The 23,470-nt window shown below is 38.3% G+C and overlaps 1 protein-coding gene across 3 annotated transcripts in view; it reads left to right on the top strand.

Moving 5' to 3' along the window:
- Positions 1–23,470, top strand: part of SATB2 (SATB homeobox 2) — a 194,886-nt gene that overhangs the window by 6,318 nt on the left and 165,098 nt on the right. For all 3 annotated transcript variants that reach the window (XM_066345909.1, XM_066345910.1, XM_066345908.1), the window contains one exon: positions 19,979–20,155. In XM_066345909.1, the coding sequence (XP_066202006.1) occupies positions 19,984–20,155 (172 nt within the window). In that variant the 5' untranslated portion in view covers positions 19,979–19,983. The remainder of the gene's footprint in view (positions 1–19,978; positions 20,156–23,470) is intronic.

Below are 23,470 nucleotides of genomic sequence, written 5' to 3'. Positions count from 1 at the left end.
TTATTAAGGATGATGAAAATAAGAATCAGATGATTCTCTTTTAACCACTATTAGCATAAATACCAAAAATGTTCTGCTATATATAATGCTTCAGCCATGGAACCTACAACATAAAATAAAAATGATGTCGATCAGTTTTCCATAGGAGGCAAGGTGTTCTGCTTTCCCCCTGGACTGCTGAAAGCCATTGGCCAGTTGGGCTTTAATAGCTATACATTATTGTGCTTCATTCATTGTAACAGAAGTGGTTTCTTTTTTTAATGTTTGCCTTAACATAAGAACTTTCAGACCGCTTTATTTAAACTGAATGAACAGTGCTTGAGTATACCAGATGGTGTATTTGCTGATAGGAAGCATTAAACGTCAGAAATTTTCTGATATTTTTCATTTTTCTGTGAATTTTGATGATTTTATTAGTATAAATGTTCTAGATTATAGGTAAAAAAATGTTTAAACCCAGGAATACCTTTTAGAGAGATATTTGCTTTCTTTTGGTGGTGGGGGGGGGGAGAATTAGTTTTAAAAAAATAATTTAGTGTTGTTTAAAGAATCATCTGTTGAGGTTAGCTTATGACGAGTTGACTGGAAGTGGACCTGTTCTTCCTTGCTATCAGGCAGCCCTGTCAAGAATATTACTGTTTTGTTGCAGGGAGAAAAAAAAATATAATCAATACACATTGATATATTCACATAGGAAAGCAAATGTGATCATGATTATTGGGCCGGGCCTGACTTAGAACTGACCATTGTCTATAACAACAGTCAGTCTTACTTGTCTACATGTGGAATATTTCCTTTTCCTCTGAAAGTCAAGGAAATGCAGTTCAGGTTAGGCACCGTCGCCATATTAGCAGTGGTAGAGAGACATTGTCTTTTTTTTGAAGAAATGCAGATATGAAAGAATAAAAAAGTATAGATATTGATGTATTGAAATGCATTAAATACTTAGAAATTTAGAAACATATTATCAACATGGGAAAAATGGAGAAAACATTAAATTAATTTTAGCCAAGGATAAACACCATTATGTTTATAGGGAGCACTCGTGTTATTACTTCAAAAGAGAAAAGATTGTATTTGCCTCTTCCACTCCGCTTTTTTTCTTCTTTAAAGGGTTTAAGATCTTTTAAATAGAATGAACTTAGGCTTTGGGGTCATCCAACAATCTAGTATGTCCTCAGTAGTTTTGCTGAGGTAGAAAAATAGCCCTTCTCTAAAGTGTTTTTAGTTCTTGGCCTGTTATTAAAATAAAGATATACTTGGTTTAAAAAATATATGCAATGGAACATACACATTAAACAGAACATAGGGTATCCACCTCTCAAAGTCCTCAGCATAATTGATGTTTTGAGTAATTTTGGAAGCCTTGTGTTCCATCAGCAGAAACCCACTGACCATTATATATTCAAGATAATCTGCAGTGAAATGTGTATGTATGTGTGTGTGTGTTAGAACTACATAGATGTCCCTTAAGGCATTCTGGTTTTTAACCCCTACAGAAAACCAGAAGTATCATCCTTTCCCAGGGATTGTGACTAGCAGGCTCAGTCTCTACATTTTACATATCCTGTGTTAAGTCTTCTTTCCTTTTTTGAATATATCTGTAGGGAGGGAAACAGACTGATCATTTATTAGATATCTAAGAATATAATATGAATGAGTTTTTTTAAGAATATGCAAATCAATTTTATTCCAGGCAAGACACTGTAATTATTTGGTATATCTGGGAAGGTATATCTGGTAAGCAGTCAAGTTTGATGGTTACACTGTGATAATTTAAAACCTTGCCTTTTTTTTTTTAAAAGAAGTCAGTGGACAAAGTATATATGCATATATCAAAAAGACATTAAATTAATAGGTCTAGATGAATTTCAAATTGTATTATTTTCTTTGGTCTTTTTAGAGATTTTAGGTTTCTGTTGATATGAAAATGACCCAATTTCTCACCATTAAAAAGTTTCTTATAACTAATAATCTTCCATTCAGTGCATACAATATGTACATAGTTCTTTTTATGTTTCAGGAAGCTAATCTTCATCCTACATAGCATGTAAATAAATAAAAAATCCTTTATATTCTTTTATCTAATAAGTCTTTTTTTAAACCTATATAACTAATGTGTGGTAACATAGTAGCTTTTACTATCTTCCTTACGTGAATGCTGAGATACAATGGCATTTTGGAACATATTTAAAGATGAAGCATTTGACAAAAGTTGTATGTGTAACAGTTTGTCAGTGAAAAGTGACAAGTGGGAAACGAAAAATGAAATGTTGGCATCATCACTCTTTATTTTGATAAAAATGTCTCAATTTGCAGTGATATAATACTGTTTCATATTATTTCATGAGTTGTGTGAGATGCATAAGGGAAATTTAGTTTTTGTGAACGGAAAATTAGCAGCCCAAACTCTCTTTTCAGAAGCTTTGGCAGCAAGTTCCTCCTCCCCCAACTCCCCAAGAATAAGAACAGCAGTGAAATGTTGGATCTAACCCATACATTTTAACTCATTATTTTTTTGAGAAGGAAGGAAAAGAAAGAAAAAGAAAAGGAAGGAAGGAAGGAAGGAAGGAAGGAAGGAAGGAAGGAAGGAAGGAAGGAGGAAGGAAGGAAGGAAAGAATTGAAAGTGGCTTTCTTTATGCTTAGCTGGAAAAATGAAGAAGAGAGTTTGTCTTTTAGTTTCATTCTTTTCTTTAGAGCCATTTAAAAATGAGTGATTTCCCTCTGCTGTTTGATTGTGTGGAGGCTTTTTCACTTCCAATCACACTGCTCTTCAGCATTAATTTAGGGCGCAGGAAGGAGAGCTGTGCATTCCTTTTATCTTAAAGTGCAATAGAGATTTGAAAATGTCTATGTGTTAAAAATGGATTTTTATATACAAAGGATTTATCATCCTACTACTTACGGGTAATATGATAGATATTTCAAAGTCAAAGTAGACGGCCCTGAGTGGAATTGAGGTATGAGTTAAAACAAAAGCCAGTTGAGAACTTACAGATTTCCAAAAAAGCACAGATGTAGCTTCTGTAGTGTGTTATTTTCCATTTTCTGAAGTTACATTGCTTCCTTTATTGTCAGTGATCAACCAAACATTTATTTTCTTCTTTTAATGAAACAAGCCCCACAAGCACTTCATGTTACACAGTGTTTAGGTAAAAATGTTCCATGGTGGAGTTTTCAAAATCAAAGAAATATATATATAAATTTCTTTTGTTTTTAATTAAGAGAATTGTTTTGCTGCTTAATAGTGAGAGACTTAAAAACTGTGATAAAATCAGTATAATTAAGTGGCAGGGAAAGGGTGCATCAGAAATTCTCTTCTACAGCTTATATATTTTGCTTCTCATTTACAAAGTTTTACTAATTCCAGATTTTTAAAATCCAGGTAAACATGGCTTTGTGTGGAGCAAGTGTGCCTTAGATATATTATTATGGCAATTGGGTTTATGGCATACATATTTTTTTTTATTTTAAGTGATGTTTATACATATGAAGTAAACTAGAGAATATAATAATAGTTACCAGTTTGACAAATGCTTAAAACGAAGAAAAAAGGATTAATAGAAATTTCAAGAATTTGAACCTTGTAATAAAGTTATCTGCAAATTATGCCAGTCTTATATTGTAGCAAGAATAATCTTTATTTCTGGTTATGATACCTTAAGTTAATAAAACTCTGGGGGAAGCACTATATTTCAATTATAGTTGTTCCTGGTATTATTGCTATTTGCTAGCATGTAAGGCAAATTTGGTTTTGCCCTTATCTAATATAGTTGCCTTATCATTGGAATGGAGTTGTCTTACCACAATGGCTTATTAAATGGTAGCATAACATAACAGTAATGATCAAAAAGTTAAGGGAAACACTGCAAGCTACTATTTACGAAAAGAGATGCATTTCACATCAGACTATTTGGTGTCCACTAATGGTTGCACAGTAACTGAAATGTCCTCAACAGCTTAGTGACTTTCTTTGTTTTGTTGATTTGTTTTGTTGAAGATTTGTACAGCTATGAAAAAAAATAATAGAGACTCTAGTTAGAGCAAATGTTTTCCAAAGCACTAAGATCTGAGAGAGGGGATTATATCTTTTATAGAAATAATCTGAATTTCATCACATTAAGCACAGATACCTTTTTCTTTCTTAAAAAAATATCTTTGACTTGTTTTTGTATTTGGTTGGAAAGAAAGTGTATCAGTTTTTTTAATAACCAAATAAGAATAATTTTCAAATTTCCTTATTATTCCCTGTATTAAGATTGCATACTTTTATTGAATTTGTTCCAATTATTTATATATGTAAGGAAATGCAAAATTGATAGCTTAGCAGGAAAGTGCGTTCATATCAAAACTCTTCAAATAACAGTGTTTTCAAAATATATATATATATATTTTGGGGGGGTTAACAGAACAAGAACTTTTTCTTTGTCATAATCCAAAGATGCTAAGAGAGCAGCATGATAAATGTCTCTTTAAGTGTCATAGTAAAAGAAAATGACTTGCCTTCTGAGACAGAGGAGAGTTTATGTTGTTTTGGACCCATTTCCCAAGCAGTGATCGAAAACAGATTACAATAACAATTATACAGTCAGAAGATGCAATATCCATTTCTGTTTTAATTGAGTGAAAGAATAATAAAAAGATCATTAAGAAAAATGAGGTGGACCTGTCACACTTTGTACAAATTTTTAGTCTTGAAGAAGATGCAGAATAACTGAAGTGCTTTTCCCTTACTTTGTTTTGTTTGTTGGCTAAAATCTCTTTTGGGAAAGAACTATTTGGTTCTTGCTCTTCCCTGGGAAGTTCAGAGAGAAGTCCTTGAGAAGTGGTTGCTTAGGAGACATTAAAAGTGCTCATGGATTTTGTCTTCATATACAGTTTGAGAAGGTATAGAACATTTTCTTATATTCTACCTGAGGTGTAATTACCTCCTCTCTCTCTCTTTTTTTTTTTTACCTGTGTAAATGGAAGTCAAAAGTAATGAATGTTCCTCTTGTCATAAAACCCTGCCAAGTAAAGGGTTAGGTGTGGTCTCTGGCCCTGCTGTTCTTCCTTCTTTGGAAGTTATAACCAGGCTGAAGGGGAGGGAGAGAGTTTTAGGTGAATAATGAACACCCATATTTCTTCTTGGCACGCATGGGGTTGTGGGGGACCCTGCGTTTCCATGTGTACACATCACCTGACATTCACTCAGGTGACATCGACTGTCACCTGCGATCTATAGGTTCTGAGCCTCATTTGCAATCTCTAGAACCATTTAATCAATAATCCTTCACATTGGTGAGCCTCGAACCCTCATTCCCCAGAGTGGAGTTTTCAGCAACTTGGAGACTGCCGGCAGCAGCTGCCAAAACCAGTGGCTAGTGTTCTTTCACCCTAGGCTGTGGTTTTTACTCTATTCATAGAAATTATGAGCTCCTGCAAACTTGAGTGATGACAGTGAAGTGAGCCCAGATAGTGGAGTTCGCCTCTGCTCACTGCGAGGTTAGTAAACCACAAATAATGCTGGTGATAAGAGCTGCAGAAGCCAGGGTTGGAGTCTGTTGACAGAGTTATTGGAGAATATTTCTACTATTTGTAGCTAAGAGTTATCTTGGGGCAATAATATCTAAAAACCTTTCTGAGGGTAAAAAATGAAAGGAATTAGGATAGGCAGTAAACCTTCCCTGGTGGAGCTCTCTAGAGTCTCGAACTGTCCCAATCATAATCTGCTTCAGACTGGAATTTATATCAAACAACTCAAAGGGCTTTTAAAAATTCAGTCCAGAGAGTCTAGTTAATAGTGCTTTCATTAAAATACTTTTGTCGGTAAAGTGTTTTTCAGTTTCAACATTTACATAACCTAACCGCGTTGACGAACGCCACAAACTTTAAGGGTCTTTTAGTGGTTCTGTTTTTTTCTGGACTTTATAATTTAAACCTAAACATTAATTCTGGGTGGAACTTGGCATAATGTCTTTTTTGCCTTGGAGGGAATTTTTGTTGTACAATAAAAAAAATATATATTTTTTCATATAGTCACCTTCTCCATGTCTCCCCTCCTTCAAGTAAATAGCCGTTAAATAGTCAAGGTTTTAAAAGGGCTTATTTAATTCAAAAAAAGGAGTGATTATTTTAGGTGAATTTAACAATTTTCCATTAGTTCACATTGCAAGCTAGTGCTTTGATATTAACAAGAAAGATCTGTGATGCAGGGAATAGTGGGATGCAGGCTGATAATGCAGGAAAAATCCCCCTCTTCCCCGACTCATATACTCCAGTCACACGGTAGATTTTTAAATAAATTATATTTGATGATCCTTGAAACTTATAAATTAGTTACTTGTCTTCTTTATTGGAAGCTGAGAGACATAAAAAATTATTTTACATGATCAGAAATGACAACATTGACTAGAAGGAAAGGAGTTGGAATCTTACTTTTAAGTAGTAAAGTGACTGTATTTCCCAGTCTTAGTTATTTTGGAAAACATACTTAAACGAGGCTTTTTAAAATGACATTTTTCTATATATTAATATTACATTAAAGTTACGTTATTATAGGCATCTGATTACAAGGTCCTTGTGAAATTAAGAAGCAAGTGAAGAAACCCAGCAAGGATCCATTATCATCGTCTGATAAGCAGAGGTGTTGAGAATGCTAGTGCTGGTACTTGCCTGGAGAAAAGCTTTCACGGAGGATGGGGCTAAGCTGGGGCACTCCTGAAGCTTTATGGCGCTCTATTCAGGCAAGATTTTTGTCCTATAGCTATGGTAGATGTGGTGTTAGAAGACCTAATACCCTTTATTATTATTGAAGTGTATAAGAGGAGCAAATTGTTCTCTGAAAGGGAAGTTATTACACATTTAAGACCCAAGTAAATGCACTTTACAAGGGTAAATAAGGTGATTCTGACTTTTTTTTTTTCTCCTTTTCACATGAATCTCCAGGTAACATTCAGGGAAACTAACTCTATTTACAGTCCCGTTCATATAATAAGTTTGAGCCTTAAGCACATTTTTACTGATAACATAAATTTCCCCAAACTGAAGCTTACCATTGAAAGCTTGCCAGTGCTGTCACAAATGGTCATTAGTTCCCTCGAGAATTTAAGGAGGAAAAAGAACTGTAGGAAAATGCTGTGACTTCAAGTAAGAACCATTTTGTTGCATGTATATTTTTTTGCCGCCATGGCAAAATTGTCTGGGGTCCCACCTGCATGTTCAGGATTGATACTGTACATTCTCCCATGGAAATGTATAGAATTCCAATTAGTACAGGGTCAGAGTATAAATGTACCTCTTTTCACACTGTTCCAAGTGGTTAGTGGAAAACAAACAAGCTGCAAAGTAATTCCCTTGGCCCCCCAATAAAAAGATTTATAGCAAAATAATTCTCAGCTTCATAATGGGACTGTTGTAGGTGTGTGTTTGATATTTATAAGACTGGAATACAGTCCATGTACCCAAACCAAGCATTTATTTTAAACAAGGTAGCTGCCAAGAGCTTATATTCTGTCAAACATAATTCTATTGAAGATTGATGCATAGCTTGAAAGCAAGTCTGAGGGAGACAGTTCTTTCTAACCAAGGAAAGCTTCTGAGATACAACTTCTCTCTTCCTTTGATAGGACTCGGTGAAGGCAGGCGTATTGCTCACAGCCAGCCTCTTGCATGTATTTATATAATAAACACAGGCTTACTCTTTGAAAGCCTATCTGTTTGTCCAGTCCTACTTGTGTTAACCAAAAAAGAAACGAATTTACATTCATGGAAACTGTTAGGTCAATTTTCTTTTCTCCTCATTATCTAGACCTGAGATGGTGCTCAGATAAAACAGCCCCTCTTACCGGCCAGGCAAGGCTCGCCTGGACACGCCAAACGTTGAGTTCACACACAGACCTGGGTACCCCAAGAGGAACCCCTTTTTTTCTTTAATGTGGAGTTTTAAAAAGAATCCTGAACCTGTTATTCTGTTATTTCGTGTTGAGCTTGTGAAATCAGACCTGTTTTGAAGCTGTCACCTTTTGGGGGGAGGGGGAGAAATTACACTACTATGTTTGGAAATTATTATAGAATTAAAGAATTTATGAATCCAGGGAATCTAAGGGTGACATCTTTTTGAAATTAAGATGTTTTATATCTGGGATTATCCTGAATTCCAAATTTAAAATGGTGCGGTACTTTTCCAGGGTTCTTTTTTATTTATTTATTTATTTTCAGTAAACAGATCACTTTGGGGCTTTGATGACACTTCTCAGAGATGGTTAAAAGTGAAGTGACATTTCTCCTTTGGCTGGGTGGTATCCTTTGGATAATATTAAGAATGGATATAAGATATCTAGTTGATTTATATACAGTCGCTGAAGTGGTTTTTTTTTTAGTTTTTTTTTTAATACTAAATTAGTGTTTTCTTTTGGAAATTATATAAATGATAAAGTGGATGTCTTAAAATGAAACAAATCATACACTAGTTTTCTCTGGTTTTGTTTCCCTTATAGGTAATTACTATAAATTACACAGGTCCACATATATTTCTAATACCTTGTCTAGGGAATAGTCCATCGGTGGGGACCAGAGTCTCCCCCAGTCTGTGAGCTGCGTTTTATTAACTTCATCTCAGTCACAACAGTAATATTCTATGTATTGCAAGCCAGAGATCTTGGTGTCCCCTCAGGGAACTGCAGAATGCACACTATAATTTTCACTTTCTCGCTCTCTCCTCCTGTTCTTTTCTGTGTCTCCTGCGGTGTTAGCCCGGTGTTAGACCAAGAGCCTGGTCGGTATTACATCTTAGTAGAGGCGTTTGTTGGGTACCCGGAAGAGAGTGGCTTTGTGGTTAGGGAAGGGTGGTGATGGCTGCTCTCAGCTCGGCTGGGTGAAGTCTGCATTCATTTCACAGTGATGATTTTTACACATCTTTTAAATAGCCATACATGTTTTGCTGTTTAAATTCTAAACATAGACAGTAATATTTCCTTTTGTAAGGGAGAAAGCCTTTCATTTCTCACTATAGAAATTTTTACCTTTTCAGGGTTTTATTTGATAAATCTTTCCACTCTAGTATGATTTCCTTTGGGACTTTGCACCAATGTTTGATCTCAATTTTTTAATAATTTTGGTGAGTTAAACTCCCCAAAGAAAACATGCTTGTGCTATGAAATATTCCCACTAGAAATCTGGGTAGTCTTGTCTTATAGAGAGCCGAGTGCTTGATTCCTTTATTAATTCCCTGCTTGAGAACCTCAGTACAGTTAACCTTTCCTTAACACTACACTGACAAATTAATCAGAGGTGTTTTTTTTTAATTGTCGGATTAGATAAAATTACATTTAGGTGGAGCTCAAAACCTGAGACGATGAAGCAAATGTTTGTGTAAAGACAATTTTATTGAATTTTTTTTTGACTCACGGGACTCTGATTTGCAAATTGCTTTTCCAGAGAGGATAATGAGAATGAGGGAGTGGCAAATGCATCTTTACTCAAATATTATTTTAAAAATTATCCTCTGAGATACCTCCGGAATAAAATTTTACTTATGGAGGACAGAAATCCTGACATTAATGGATTATGGTATGGTCTGTTTTACATGCCATTGAGTCTCAAAGCTTATTAACATGTACATTTATAACCTACTGTGAAAAGAACCTTAAGAATTTAGTGTCAAACTAAAGGATACTTAAATAATATGCCATATGTTTGAAGTCTTCTGTGATGTACAAACTTGCATATTCCACTTTTTTCCTAAATTTTTTTTTTTTTTAATCTGGAATTACTAAGCATTATGTCTTTTGCTCTGTGGTTTTTAAATTTAGAAAAGGTGCTGCAGGCCTTCAGGTCAGACTTGGGTGAGAGTTCAGATAAAACCCCAGGGTTCCAGGGTATGTACAGTCATAGGGCATAGTGCTGCTAGCCACTTGAGTTGCATACCAGTCGACTGCAGGACCGTCCTGCTGGTAAACCAACAGTTTCTGTCAACAGTGGTCTTGCACAGCCCTGTGGTCTGTTGTGCTTTCCCCGGAAAGCGTGGACTGAGCTCCTGAATCCACTTGTGTGGATCATTTCTTGGAAAGATTTCCTTGTCTGCTGCTGCTAAAAATGCATTGCAGTAGGACTAAAGCAATGTGGACAAGTTCAGTCATTGGGGACTCATGGGAAGAAAACAGAACCAACACTACCTATTAATGGTTTTTAACATCTAACTGGAATTAGCATTTTCTAAAACTGAGCCAACATTTATTCTGGGCCTGTACGTAGAGGTCAGGCTCAAAGGGGAGGTGTGGGAAGGGGAGTGGGGGGCTGAGGAGACCTACCGGAGACCAGCCTGTGCTGGAGGAAGAAAAGGTGGCCCTCTCGGTCACTAACTGGACATTTCTGACATCGAGGCATTGAGTTCCTTGGGTCGGGCTTGTGATTGACAAGATCCCAGGTGTAGCTCAGGCCTTTTCCGTTTAGATAAGTAGTCACACTGTGTCTCCTGTGTGCCTGTGAAATGCTGTTCTTCAAACTGCCAGGCCAGCTTGGTCCTGCCACCACCTTTCTGTAACTGAAGAGTTTTGAGTAGCCTGGAGTTTATCCTGCGGCCTTCGGAGCTGACTTTGGGTTGAGTTGTGATCTGTCAGTTTGGGAACAGGCATGGAGTCACAGCCCTGCAATACTGGATCCATCTTTCTTATCTACTGCTTTAACCCCGGTTGGAGCTTTGGGGGTAGTGAGTGAGCCGAGGACCGGGTGTACCCTGCCAGCCCCATCCTCGGCTTAGTTTTGTTCTTCTAAAGTTGAGAGCTCTCTCAGGGGTTGCAAAGTAGCCTCTGGTTTAACTAGAGGGCACTATGAGAATAAAAAAATTTCTTGATAATCTTATCCTCTCCTCACCCTACTTCTCCTCAGTGGGAGAGTCATCAAGGAACCTTATTGTTGAAACTTCAGTTGGAGGCCTAATCTCCAGATACAAGCAACTGGGTCATGGGTGAGCATGAAATCAAATCTTTCTTTTCCTTTCTTTTTCTTTTCTTTTATTTTTTTTTCTTTTTTCTTTTCTTTTCTTTTCTTTCTCCTTTCTCCCTCCCTCCCTCCCTCCTTTCTTTCTTTACTTTTTTTTTCTTTTTTTTACGGGGGGGGGGGGGAGAGGAGAGAGACAGAGAAAGAAGGGGGGGAGGAGCAGGAAGCATCAACTCCCAAATGTGCCTTGACCAGGCAAGCCCAGGGTTTCGAACCGGTGACCTCAGCATTTCCAGGTCGATGCTTTATCCACTGCGCCACCACAGGTCAGGCTCTTTCTTTACTTTTTAACAGTATTTATTGTCACATCCCCTTCAAAACAGACAAGATGTTTACCATGTTTTAAAGGTTATAGATTACCACTGAAAGGAAAATTTTATGGTCACTGTACATCAGGGTTGGAAAACTGTCCTATGTGAAAAAAGATATTTAGAAATCTTGTGAATAAAAGAAATATAAAGCATTATTGTATTTAAGGAAAAATTAAAGTCCTCATAATGTGCCATCTCAATGTGGACATTCATTCTTCCTGGAGTGGCCTTGGGGTAGGAGTGGCTTTGGGGTAGGAGTGGCTTTGGGGTAGGAGTGGCTTTGGGGTAGGAGTGGCCTTGGGGTAGGAGTGGCCTTGGGGTAGGAGTGGCTTTGGGGTAGGAGTGGCTTTGGGGTAGGAGTGGCCTTGGGGTAGGAGTGGCCTTGGGGTAGGAGTCGCTTTGGGGTAGGAGTGGCCTTGGGGTAGGAGTGGCCTTGGGGTAGGAGTCGCTTTGGGGTAGGAGTGCTTCTGCCTATTTCACTCTTCTACTGTGTTTTTACCCAGCAGTATTTGTTAAGGCAAACGAACCCTTTTCTGAAGAGGTCTCAAAGAAATTGCAGACAAATAGCAAATTTTGGCATTAAAACAGGTTAACATATACATAGCCTTCATAATGTACATTAAGCATATTTTTCTTGGACTGTTGACAAGAGAAGATGAACTTGCTTGCTAACAACGTCAAAAAGTTTAAAATTCACTGTCCAAGCAGTTCCTAACAATGTTTCAGTAGCTTTAAGCTCTAAATAGTTTATATTATTTTTATTTTTACATTTCACTGAAAACACTTTATGTCTTTTTTGGATAGAAACGGGACTTAATTTCCCAGGAAGGATGGTCCCCAGCACGCGCCTGCGGGACCAGTGCATGGTTTCCTTTCTGCGGATTCTGGGTCTGACCCCTCGTGCAGCCTGACCTATGTCTCTTGTCTGTGCTGCTGAAACCTGGCCTCCCTGACACCATATTGCAGTCCAGGCTGTAGATACCAGTCACATTTGATCTGCAGATTGATGTGTTCCTGGATCCCCAAACCAAAGTTTCCAGTATCGGAGAAGTTATTTTTATGTAACTCATGCCCCTGCATCCTTAGGTCTTTCTCCAAGATTTCTTCCGCCTTGACCCCCCCAGACTGTACAGCGGACATCAGTCTTTTCATTTGTCCTAATGCCAAATGATCTGACAGTGTATCTGGCTTTGGAGAACGTGGGGGTCTACCCTGTGAGCTGCTGCAGGACACTGGCTGCTGGGGTCAGTCTGTCCCCACTCTCCCCCACACGATGTTGAGGCAGAGCTTGCAGTGCTGAAGCTCCCACACAAGGTCCTCCTTTTCACCTTGGTCCAGCAACCATGGGCAGAAAACTGACTCCTCTGGGGTGTGGCTGTGAGGCTCCTGGTCTGGCAGGGGGGGTGCTTGAGAGGAAATCAGAGAGAGAGAGAGAGAGAGAGAGAGAGAGAGAGAGAGAGAGACCCAGTAGGGGGTGGAGGAGAGTAACTGAGTTTCTGCATGTATGGCTCAGTTTGTCCACTCTTGCCTTCTCCATGAGTGTAGGAGAGACTGTGTTTCTCCACCTGTGAACCACCCAGGTCTTCAGCTGCCCCACCTCTGCCTCCGCTCCTGCTTCCTCCTCAGTGAGAACTAAAAACAAAACCACACAAAACCAGATGCAGCGATCCTTCAGGGAATCCGCAGTTCCCTAGTCAAGTACGCAGAGGAACTTCGGGAAGCGGAGCAGTGGAGCGGAGTTTGGAGGACCTCTGGCCCACCTGTGGGAGGCTCCGCTGCCCTTCCCCTGAAGTTACTGCTCTCCCCCATCCCAGGACTGGTTATAACATGCCTGTTGCATTACCTGAAGTTCTTTCCATTAGAAGCTAATGTGGGATACAGTGTGTTTCTTTTAGAATGAAATTATATCTAAGGAGATGAAGGGCCAGACAACAAAGTTTAGCAATTTTTCTCTCTCTGGGATTTTTGAGCTCAGGCCCTGGGGGAGGGAGTGGCTGGAGTAGAATGGTGCAATGTGGAACCTCTGGCCACCATGGCTCAGGAGGTTGGGTGTCTGTCTGGAGGCGACACCAGGGGCAGAAGAGAGAAGAGTAGGGTAGATATATTTGATCCGCTTTGAAATTTTACCTGGGACCCCAGGGAGGAGGTGAGGGACACCCACCGTATTTTTTCTTTCTGTTTCTCGTAGTAGTTCTTGGTGCTCAAACTTGCTTTTATTGTTTTAGGTGGGAGGAAGTATCTGTGGGTTTAATATTGGCAAGTAATTTCTCTATTCTGTGTGAATGTGATTGTGTGTATCTGTGTATGTGTGTGTGTGTGTGTGTGTGTGTGTGAGAGAGAGAGAGAGAGAGGGGGGGGGGAGAATATGAGGTTATATAGCAACTAACTTGTTGTTTTGTTTTTCTAGTAAATTTGCAACAAGAGAATTGCCACTCCTCACTCATTTCTCTCCTAGTCCTGAAGGACCCTGTATTATGCACTCAGTTTACTTGGGGGAATTTGTGTTTTAGGGGTTCTATGATTTACTGATTGTGGTGGTGCTGAGCATGGTGCTTTACGAGGTTCAGTTTTATACAGAGAACAGATACGGGCTCTGCCCTAAAGCCTTTGCAATCTTCAGTTAGCCCTGGGACCTTCTCAGGTGATAGAACCAGATTTACTGGCCACGGCAGGGAAGACACTGGGCCCCGTGGTTGCCTTCCTTCTTCAAACAGATGGTTTCAGGAGCCCTTTGAAAGAAGGGAGGAGAAGGGCCTGCCTCCTATCATCTCAGAATGGCTCCTGTCATTCAGGGGGCAGGTCCAGGAATGAGGGTGGGCCCAGGGTTTGGATTTAAGGGTCTGGGTAGGAGGCAGAGACCATGGTCACCCACATTAGGGTGTGTGACCCTGTACTTGGGCTTTCTTTGTCTGTGAGGCCTGAAGGTTAGGAACCGCGTTTGGTTCCTCCCCTATGCTAGCACAGTGCCCGACGCAGGGTGGGCCCTAAGGAGGTGAATTCACGTATAAGCAACGCAGGTCACTCATTGGATATAGCAAGTGGCGAACGGTCCTTTGCTAAAAGGCCAAGCCTTTAGGTTTCGTTGGGTTTGGGAGTGTTTATTTTTAACCCCCAAGAAAGCAGAATGTTTGGGCTTTAGAGTTGGTGAACCTAAAACTGCTCTTTTGCTTCGCCAGGTTTCTTTAGGGACATTCCCTATTTTCTCATAACTTCAGTTTCCTCATTTATTAAAGGAGAGTAAGACTAACCCTCTCACAGGGTGAATGTGGGGAGAAACTAAAGGTATGAAGATATATTAGAGAACTGGATGAATTAGGAGGCACTGTGCAAATGAGAGGTTGCTCTGGGTCCTAACTTGTGGGAGGCCTGGAGTGCTGTCATTTAGACCCCCTGCTGCTAGACCTCCTTTCATCTTTCAGTGTTGAGGTTAGACATCCAGAATATTAAAGAATACTTGTTCCTCAGGTCCCTTTCATGACAGTGTTGTGATATTTCCAGAAAGCTGTAATTATGTTTAAGTTGAAAGAAGGGAGCCCGAGCCAGGTAGTTCAGTTGGTTAAAGCATCGACCCAATACACTAAGGTTGCGGGTTCAAACCCTGGGGGCACATAAAAGAAACAACCAATGATCAATGCCTTTCCTCTCTCCTTTCCTCTCTCCTTAAACTAAATTTTAAAAAATTAAAATGAAGGAAGGGGAGAAACACCTTTCCCTTATTAAAGATGTTGGATTAATATAGTTAGGAATAAAACAGTAGCCTACAATTTGTTTGATGATGCAGAGAAGATATCCTGCTTGATGTCGGAGTTTCACCAACAGTACAGCTGTCTTCAAGTCTCCAAAGATCTGGAACACAGAGGACAGATAACGGAGGAGCATTCAAGAAATGCTCAAGACAGTCGTTCCATTGTCCTAGTTACCAGTTACTAGTGAGTTTATCCTGTGTCAGAAAAACCATTGTATATGTAGTGTTTGGCTGTTTAGAGCAGCTCTGTCTGATAGAAAGAACATACGAACCACATGTATGATTTTAAATATTCTAATAGCTTTGTTTAAAAAAAAGTTAAAGAAGCAAGTGAAAATAATCAAGTTTTATTTAATTCAATGTATTTAGAATATTATTTTTACATCAGTTAGTTTTTAAACAGTTATTCATGCTATATTTTTATTTCTTATTTTGTTATTAAATCATTAAAACTGAGTGTGTATTTCGTACTTACAGCACATCTCAGTTCATGACTAGCCTATGTCAAGCACTCAATTGCCACACGTGGTTAGTTGCTATTATTGTATTGGATAGGCAGCTTTAAAGTATGATGCTTGAAACACTCATGATTTTGCTTTTGGGCACATTGAACATTTTAGGCTGCTATTATTCGATTCTTATATACTTGGGCCACTCAGCGATTATTAGTAACATTTTTATTATGAAGAAATGTTTTTAGTTACATATCATGAACATTGATTATGGGGCCTTGAAAAAAATGGTCTCCTTTTATTTTTCTCTATAAAATGGTATTAATACTAGTAATTTTGAAAAAAGAAAAACAAGTAGGTTCCACTGTTTGAGGGCTTATCTGTCAGACAACTTCACTATGTTACCTTGTTTAATCCTCACAATCTTTCTATGATGTAGATATTATCATTTGCATTTTGCCTACCAGGAATTTGAGCCTCAGAGAGGTCAAATAAATTATCTAAGGTCATTCCTCCAGGTAAGGAGTCACAGTGCCAGGATTTGATTCTAGAGTGGCCTTCCTCTGGATGCAGAACTTGTCACTGCCATCTTTACTCATCTCTCCCCGTGTCTCTGTTCCCATACCTATAGCGGTGAAGATCAGGTTAACTATTATTATATACACTTCAGAAAAAAATGTCATAATGAAAATGACAATTTGAGCAGCATGACTAATGACAGTTGGGAAAGCATCTTTTCAGTAGAGATAGTCTTACGCTTATCTTGTCCCTGTGACAACAGAATTCACCCTTTATCCCAATTGTCAGAGCAACTTGTAATTTTTGCAAATGGCCGTGGTTCTGTGCCTGTCCTCTAGATTAAACTACCTGCTTACCTGCTACAACTGTAAAAGGCTTAGTGAGGCTTACGATCAAAAGGTTCAAAGTTCTCTACTTGGTCATCTGGACATGGGTCTGTGTGCCCATCAAAGAAGAATAATGGCTTAAGCTCTAGAAACAGGGCTGGAACACGAGTTTCTTTTTCCTTTTCGATTATTTCTAAATTTTGTTGTAACTGCATTTTAGTGCATTGCTATCCTTTTATTGGAGCTTCTCTTTTCATTTTTCCTATTCTTAACTTATTTTTTGAACTGCTTTTCAAATACTCTTTCTATAGTCTCATCCATTGTCACCTTTTTCTTCTTCTCTTTTTGCCTGGAGAGAGTGGCAGGACCTAATGGATAAATAAATATATTTGGCATATATTTCTGATAATTCTTTTATTGTTTTCTTCCCCAAGGATTTGCTCTTTTTAAATGCTTTAAGTACCTATATACATTAATTTTCTTTCCCACACTTGACCTCAATTGTATTATTTTTCTTTTCTTTTAAAAATTTATTTATTGATATTAGAGAGGGAAAGAGAGAGAGAGAGAGAGAGAGAGACACACACACACAGGAAGGGAGAGTGACAAAGAGACATTGATTTGTTGTTCCACTTATGCATGGATTCATTGGCTGATTCCTGTATGTGCCCTGACTGGGGGTTGAACCTGCAACCTTGGTATATCAGATCAACACTCTGATCAACTGAGCTACCTGGCCAGAGCCCAAGTGTACTCTTTTTCATTTATTTCATCATTGTCACTAGAAATTAAATCTATTTTTCCTGCCTTCCCTTCTTTTGTAAAAGTTGCTTTTCATTTAAAAAATTTTAAATTGTTTAGATTGATGAAATTCTAGTAAAGAGGTACATTTTCTAGGGATTAAATATAATTTGTTTATGATATTCTTTGGTATCTCATAATACATATGGGCTTTCAGAACAAATCTATTATACTTTTCTAGTAAATATTATTTTATAAATTATTCAATACCTCAAAGTCCTTGTTATTTTATTATTTTTTTGAAAGTAGATGATACATATGAGGGATGGGTGTTTGCTTTTTGACGGCAAGGAGTTATGGTTGTCTTGTCAGATACCAATTGCTTCCTTCAATCACTAAACTCAGATGTTTAGGAAAGATTTCAGTCATTGACACTTTCAAGATATAAGACCCGACATGGAGTAGACCTCTGTGCTTTAATGCTGTACTTCATACCAACTCATTGAACTGTTAATATTTTTAAGAATTAATAGGGTCTTAAGTTTTCTTCAATTGACCATACACTTGAGGAGGATTTATGGTTCCTACGTAATGGATCTATGACAGCTTATGGAGAAACTGGATTCATTTAGAGGGCTTATCTATAATTCCCAGATGTGTGACACTCAGGTGTTGACAATAGGAACTGCACATGGATTTTCAGCATCGAAACTTATGTACACACAGGTATTGGTGGTGAAGTAGCTTATGGCACCAGTGACTACATGGCCCTATGTGTGTATATATATATATATATTTAAATCATTAAAAATAGAAATCCACCTGCTTCCTTGGACAAAGATTATATAACAGTATGTAAGAGTTAAAAGGTTTAAATAGGGGCTATTCCCTGCTGGTAAGGACTGTCAGGAAAAGGTCCTATAAAATGTCATTATGCTTGCTTAGGAAGATTTTTACAATACCTGCAACTGCAGTGAGGGCAGGAGCCACATCAGACTTGTCACTTGTGTCCCTGGTACCACAGGGAATATCTGGCACACAGTAGGTATTCAGGGAATAAAAATGGAATAAATGAATAACTACAGAGATAACTTAGAGCAAATCAGTTTTTTTTGGAAATTTAATTTTTATTATTCATTACATGTCTTACAGACATTTGGGAATAAACTGGGCATAAATAAATATTTTATATGCTTATCAATACTGGTCACAATTAAAAAAATATTTTGTAAGGTACCATGTGGCCAGGCTACATTCTCTTTTTTTGTCTAAAACAATCAGTCTGCTCCATCCTTATTTCCTATTTTTCATAAAACTGTCCCCTATATATTTGCTATGGTATATTTACTGTGAGCAATAGTGCTGCTTTGTTGTTGAGAATGAGCACTGAGTCAATACCTGTCGCAGGTATGATGGGTTCATTTGTTAGTTGTTGTGCAGGCTTAATAATAATTACCACGATCTTTAATGATAACAATTCTTAATGAGTATTATTATTGTTAATAATGGTTATATTTAATAATTACATCCAATACTCATTACCTTTAATAATAATAATTAGCACATGGGAACCAGTTGTACCATTGTATTATCTTTAGAACAGAAATCTAAATCTGTGACCTGGTAGTTTGCAGAGTGTCTGCTCCCACCCTTTTCTTTCCAGACCAGAGTGAGTCAGGAGGCTTCTAGGGTCCAGGCCACAGGGAGGGGCTTCTAGAGAAACTGCATGCTGTGTGTCCTTTTACACACACAGTGTGATTTTTACTGTGAAGTGCGTTCACAATGACCGGCTTACGCTCCATCTTTGCCATCTCTCTGTCTGCCCACCCAGCCTTCAGAACTTTTGATTTTTTTCTGCACAGAGAGAAGAACCAGAACAGATCATTATTCCATAACATACTAATTGGTATGAATTGCACAGTACAGAACCCATGTTTATTACTTCTATGTTGGTAAAACTTTGATCTTCTATGCCTTGGCTATGTTTAGATTTAAATGCCTGTATGACTTTTTTTTTTAAAAAAAAATTAAAAAACAGTTTATAAAAAAATCTTTGGCAAATTAAACATTTTTTAGCTTTTCACACTTTGATACAAAGCAGAGAAATATTTCAGTGACAACAGATTTCAACAGATTTTCAACTAGACTAATTTGCTTTATTCTTCAGGGTAGTTTACTTCTCTTCTCTGAAAACACAAGAAGAGATCCACTCTTTCCAGTGTTAAGAGTGCTAATGTGTAAAATAATTTTGAAAAAGACAAAGTTTTGTATTTTGATATGTATTTAGACATAAGTTAAGCATCAGTTAGGACTTTCATGAACAGGTTATTTGCAGACTAATTTATGACCCATTTACCAGGATTTAGAAGAGTAAAAGGTATAAGAGAAATTTCTTTAAATGCCCATTGACTTCCTTGTACATATTCACATAATAAGCGTAAGTAAGCCCTGAAGTCAAATCTGTCATCCTACCAGGTAATTTACATTCCCAGACAAAAACAGATCTGATCTGAAAAGACTAGTTCTGATTAATAGTTAATGATGAAGCCATAGACATAAAGGGCACGAATGTCTAGAAGGTGGCCTTGACCTCACCTATGTGCCAGCTGTTAACTCGAGGTCTCTCGGTCAGGACACCTCTGACTGGGGCACTAGACGTTTTAATGACTGGGATCTGAGGGCTTCTGCCATGGCCCAGGGCAACTCTGCTGCAGTCTGATGGTAATAATGGAGGGGGAATATCCACAGCTTTCCCGTTAGGCCCAGCTGACTAAGAGGCTTGTTTAATCTAAACCACTGTTGATCACAGATGAGTGACTTTTATAACTGTCTCTTCCCTTCTCATCATGGTGATTGAGATTTGCTTTGTAATGTTTGTATTTTGCTTTTGAATTTTGTCCCTCCAGGTTTGATGATTCCTGTCTTCTGTGTGGTGGAGCAGTTGGACGGCTCTCTTGAATATGACAACAGGGAAGAACACGCTGAGTTTGTCCTGGTTCGAAAAGATGTGCTTTTTAGCCAGCTGGTGGAGACCGCGCTCCTGGCCCTGGGCTACTCCCACAGCTCCGCAGCTCAGGCTCAAGGTACCACCGCGCCTCTCCTCTTCTCCTTGCGCCTTCTGTCTGTCATCGTCTGAGGAAGAATGTGTTCCCTGAAATAACTCTCCAAACAAGGATTGAAGGAGAATGGTCAAATTTAGCATCTTTCCCAAACAACAGAGTCCTGTTTCCCGGCTGCTTTAGGAAACATTTGCCCAGCACCTCTAGAGCCACCAAAATCACCTTGCATTTTAAAGTGATTATCACAGGGTTGTTTTGCATTGATAACTCTGTTATTTTTTCTAAGTCCCCAAACTGGTATTCTTTGAGCCAGTGCTGATATGTTTGACTCCTGATACACCAACTTTAATGCATAATTTAGGAGCATTCAGCTATTAAAATATATTTACTGCAGCTTCTGTGCAGCTTTTAATTAAATAGAAAAAAAGTGGATTCATCTTACTGTACTTTTGTATCTTTTAAAACTACTCTGTAGTTTTGATGTAGTCCATTCATTAAAAAAATCCTCAGTGTCTTTGTGATCAATCCATCACACCTATTTAATTGAATATTAAAATTGCATCGTTATTTCAGCATGTATTGTACCACACTGGGAAGCCCATTGTGAGCTTGCGCTGCTGCATTTGGAAGCATAGCCCATTGTTCTTTCTGCCAAAGAATTGACAAACAAATAACAGCAATAATACCCCCCAAACCTTGGAGAATGGAAAAAAAAATTTTTGACCCAATAGACTGATTATTCTTGTTTTTCAGCTGAAATGATTGAATTATATAGCTTATAATAATAGTTATAACTAGAGGAGAGAAACATGTGACTTCCAGGTTTTGTTGTATACATTAATTTCCTGTGTATATTCCTAAAAATGACCATTTTAGCATTTGTGTATGTGCCAAGGATCTTTGCTACTTTTCTTTTATGAGTTCCTATTCATATAATTCCTAAGAACTATCAGTCATAACATCAATTTATTCAAATAAGAAAACTATGAGAGATTAAGCGCCTTAAGCAGAGATGCAAATAGGATGACCAAAGACATGAGATTTAAATGATCAAGCTCTTGATTCTAATTCTGTAAGCGGATCACTATTTTTAAAAATGCTGTAATTAAGTATTTAAATTCTATCTTAGCGTCCTACCAAGAAGGCAACCCCTCTGAAACCAGGGGGCCAAGAATAGTTTTCCAGGGCAGGTAGTACTCTATAGATTATTGTGAGTCCAAGTGCATCCTGACCTGGGGCACACGGCCTGTCCGGTGCCGTATGCAGCTGAATTGTAGAGCCCACTGCTTTCAGAGCAGGTCAATAAAGGATGATTCATTTCCTTTCTTTGAGGACTTTCCTTCTAGTGTGAGGGATTGAGCAAATTGCATACTGGCACCATCGCTTTTATTTCATGCTATGTGCCTAAATGAAATAAAAGAATCCCCCTCCTTTCCCCCCATAAACTTTTCATGCCATTTTAGGGATATTTTTCTCTGAATGTAAAGGTCATTGTATCCCACTGCTTGCATCCTGGTGTGCCAGCTTCCTGTTTGACAGGGCTATCCATCTCAGTTAGCACGGCTGCTCAATGCGCCGTGATCTCACATGTGGAGCACAGAGCACTAAGTGGCCAAGATTTGATTCTTGGCACCGGCTCAGGGAAGGGGCGCTCAGGAAATTTTCAGTAGGGAGCCACACTGTTCCATTCGGTGATGTGGACTGAGAGTTCTGCACTCCCAGGTGAGATGCACCAGCAGGAAATATTGTCTACAGTGGAGGGTTAGACAGTGGAGAAGTCAAAAGTAGATATTTGCTGCCCCAAGGTTTTTAAAAACTGTGGTTAAAAACACTAAAAATTATACTTTCAAGAAGTTGAATCAACATTCTGAAGGCACTCTAGATCACAGATATACTTTATTTTGTAGGTAAGCAAAGGTCTTATCACTAGGTCCTCTACTGTCATCTCACAGAGGGAAACAAAAATCACAGTTTGTTTATTTTGTTTTAAATTCGGCTACTGATCTCTGATTTGAGTAAATAGAAAAACTTAGAATTGTTTACTTTCAAATGAATGTATTAGATCTTTGTTGTCATTTAGATTGTTAAATGTATGTAGTTTGCTGCATGTTTGTTACAGAACAAACAGAATGCATGATGAGACAGGTGGCTCATGTGCTGGACAAACAGCAGAATGTCAGTAAGCTAGAAAAGGCAGTAGAACAGAATATGACTATATATTCGAGGTCTGGGGTTTCATGTCTCTAGTTTTCTGTTGATTTTGCTTGTTAGTATTAGGTAATTGGCCTAAGGTAGGGAAGTCATTGGCAAATCCGTTTGCAGCATAGAAACTGAGTATACCTGATTCTCGTCTTCCTATGGGCAAAGCTACGCTGCCAGGATAGCAGGTTGCTGGAGGCTATTTTAAAAATCAAGGCACTTGAAACCTGATTTTTCATTTTACATGACCAGAAAAGAGATTCAGTAACTGAATTGGAATGATATTCAGGTTGCCTTTAAAAAGATATATATATACTATTAGCAGTGTCATTATTTTGCAGTGATACTCAAGTGCCAATGACACGGCCATGGACCCATGTTCTTGTGAGTGTGGGATAGTCGATTTCTTTTTCTGAGATGGCACTCTCTAGAGATAAGCTGAAGATATTTTATTAATAAAGAATATATGCTTCTAAAGGATGAAAGAAATTCCACTAAAATAGAATTCAGGGATTTCCAATTCCCACCCCTCCCCCCTTTTTGAATAGTAATCTTCTTTATTTCAAACCAGATATTGGGACCCAAGAGAGATAAAGGCACAAGATACTGTCATAAATCATGGGCACTAGGCTTCTAATTTACCCAAACCCTGCATATCCCAGGACACATACTGTTTATTCTGTGATTCTCAAGGATATGAGATACAGGATTCATCTGATCTGATATTTTGCATATGCAAAAAGCTGAAAGATGGCAGGCTCTTTGCTTTTTCCAGCACAGGTAGGCTAAGGTCTAATGAACATTTTATATTATACAGTTGACTATGAGTCCATGTCTCTGAATCAAAAGTCTTCTAGTCTCTTGGAAGAAGAGTGTGAACCTAGGTTGCTGCCCTGAGTAACCCCTACCACCCTTCTCAGCTTAAACTCATCACTCCCTTTCTTCTTTCTTCTTTTCTTTTTATCCTTGCAGTTCTGCTCCATAAAGCTTTTGGTGATAGCCATGGACCTCTTTACATTGTCAAAAACATTATTTGTGCTACTGATTAAGTAGCTATTCGTACTTGCCAATGTGGGGGGCGGATTTTGGGAGGGGTGGTGATGAGTATGCAATTCCTTACTGCATATTTGACTTAATTTG

Source organism: Saccopteryx leptura, chromosome 7, assembly GCF_036850995.1.
Source record: "Saccopteryx leptura isolate mSacLep1 chromosome 7, mSacLep1_pri_phased_curated, whole genome shotgun sequence".
NCBI classification, from domain to species: domain Eukaryota; kingdom Metazoa; phylum Chordata; class Mammalia; order Chiroptera; family Emballonuridae; genus Saccopteryx; species Saccopteryx leptura.
Note: the sequence above shows the minus strand (reverse complement) of the source record. Positions and strands in the feature narration are given on the sequence as shown.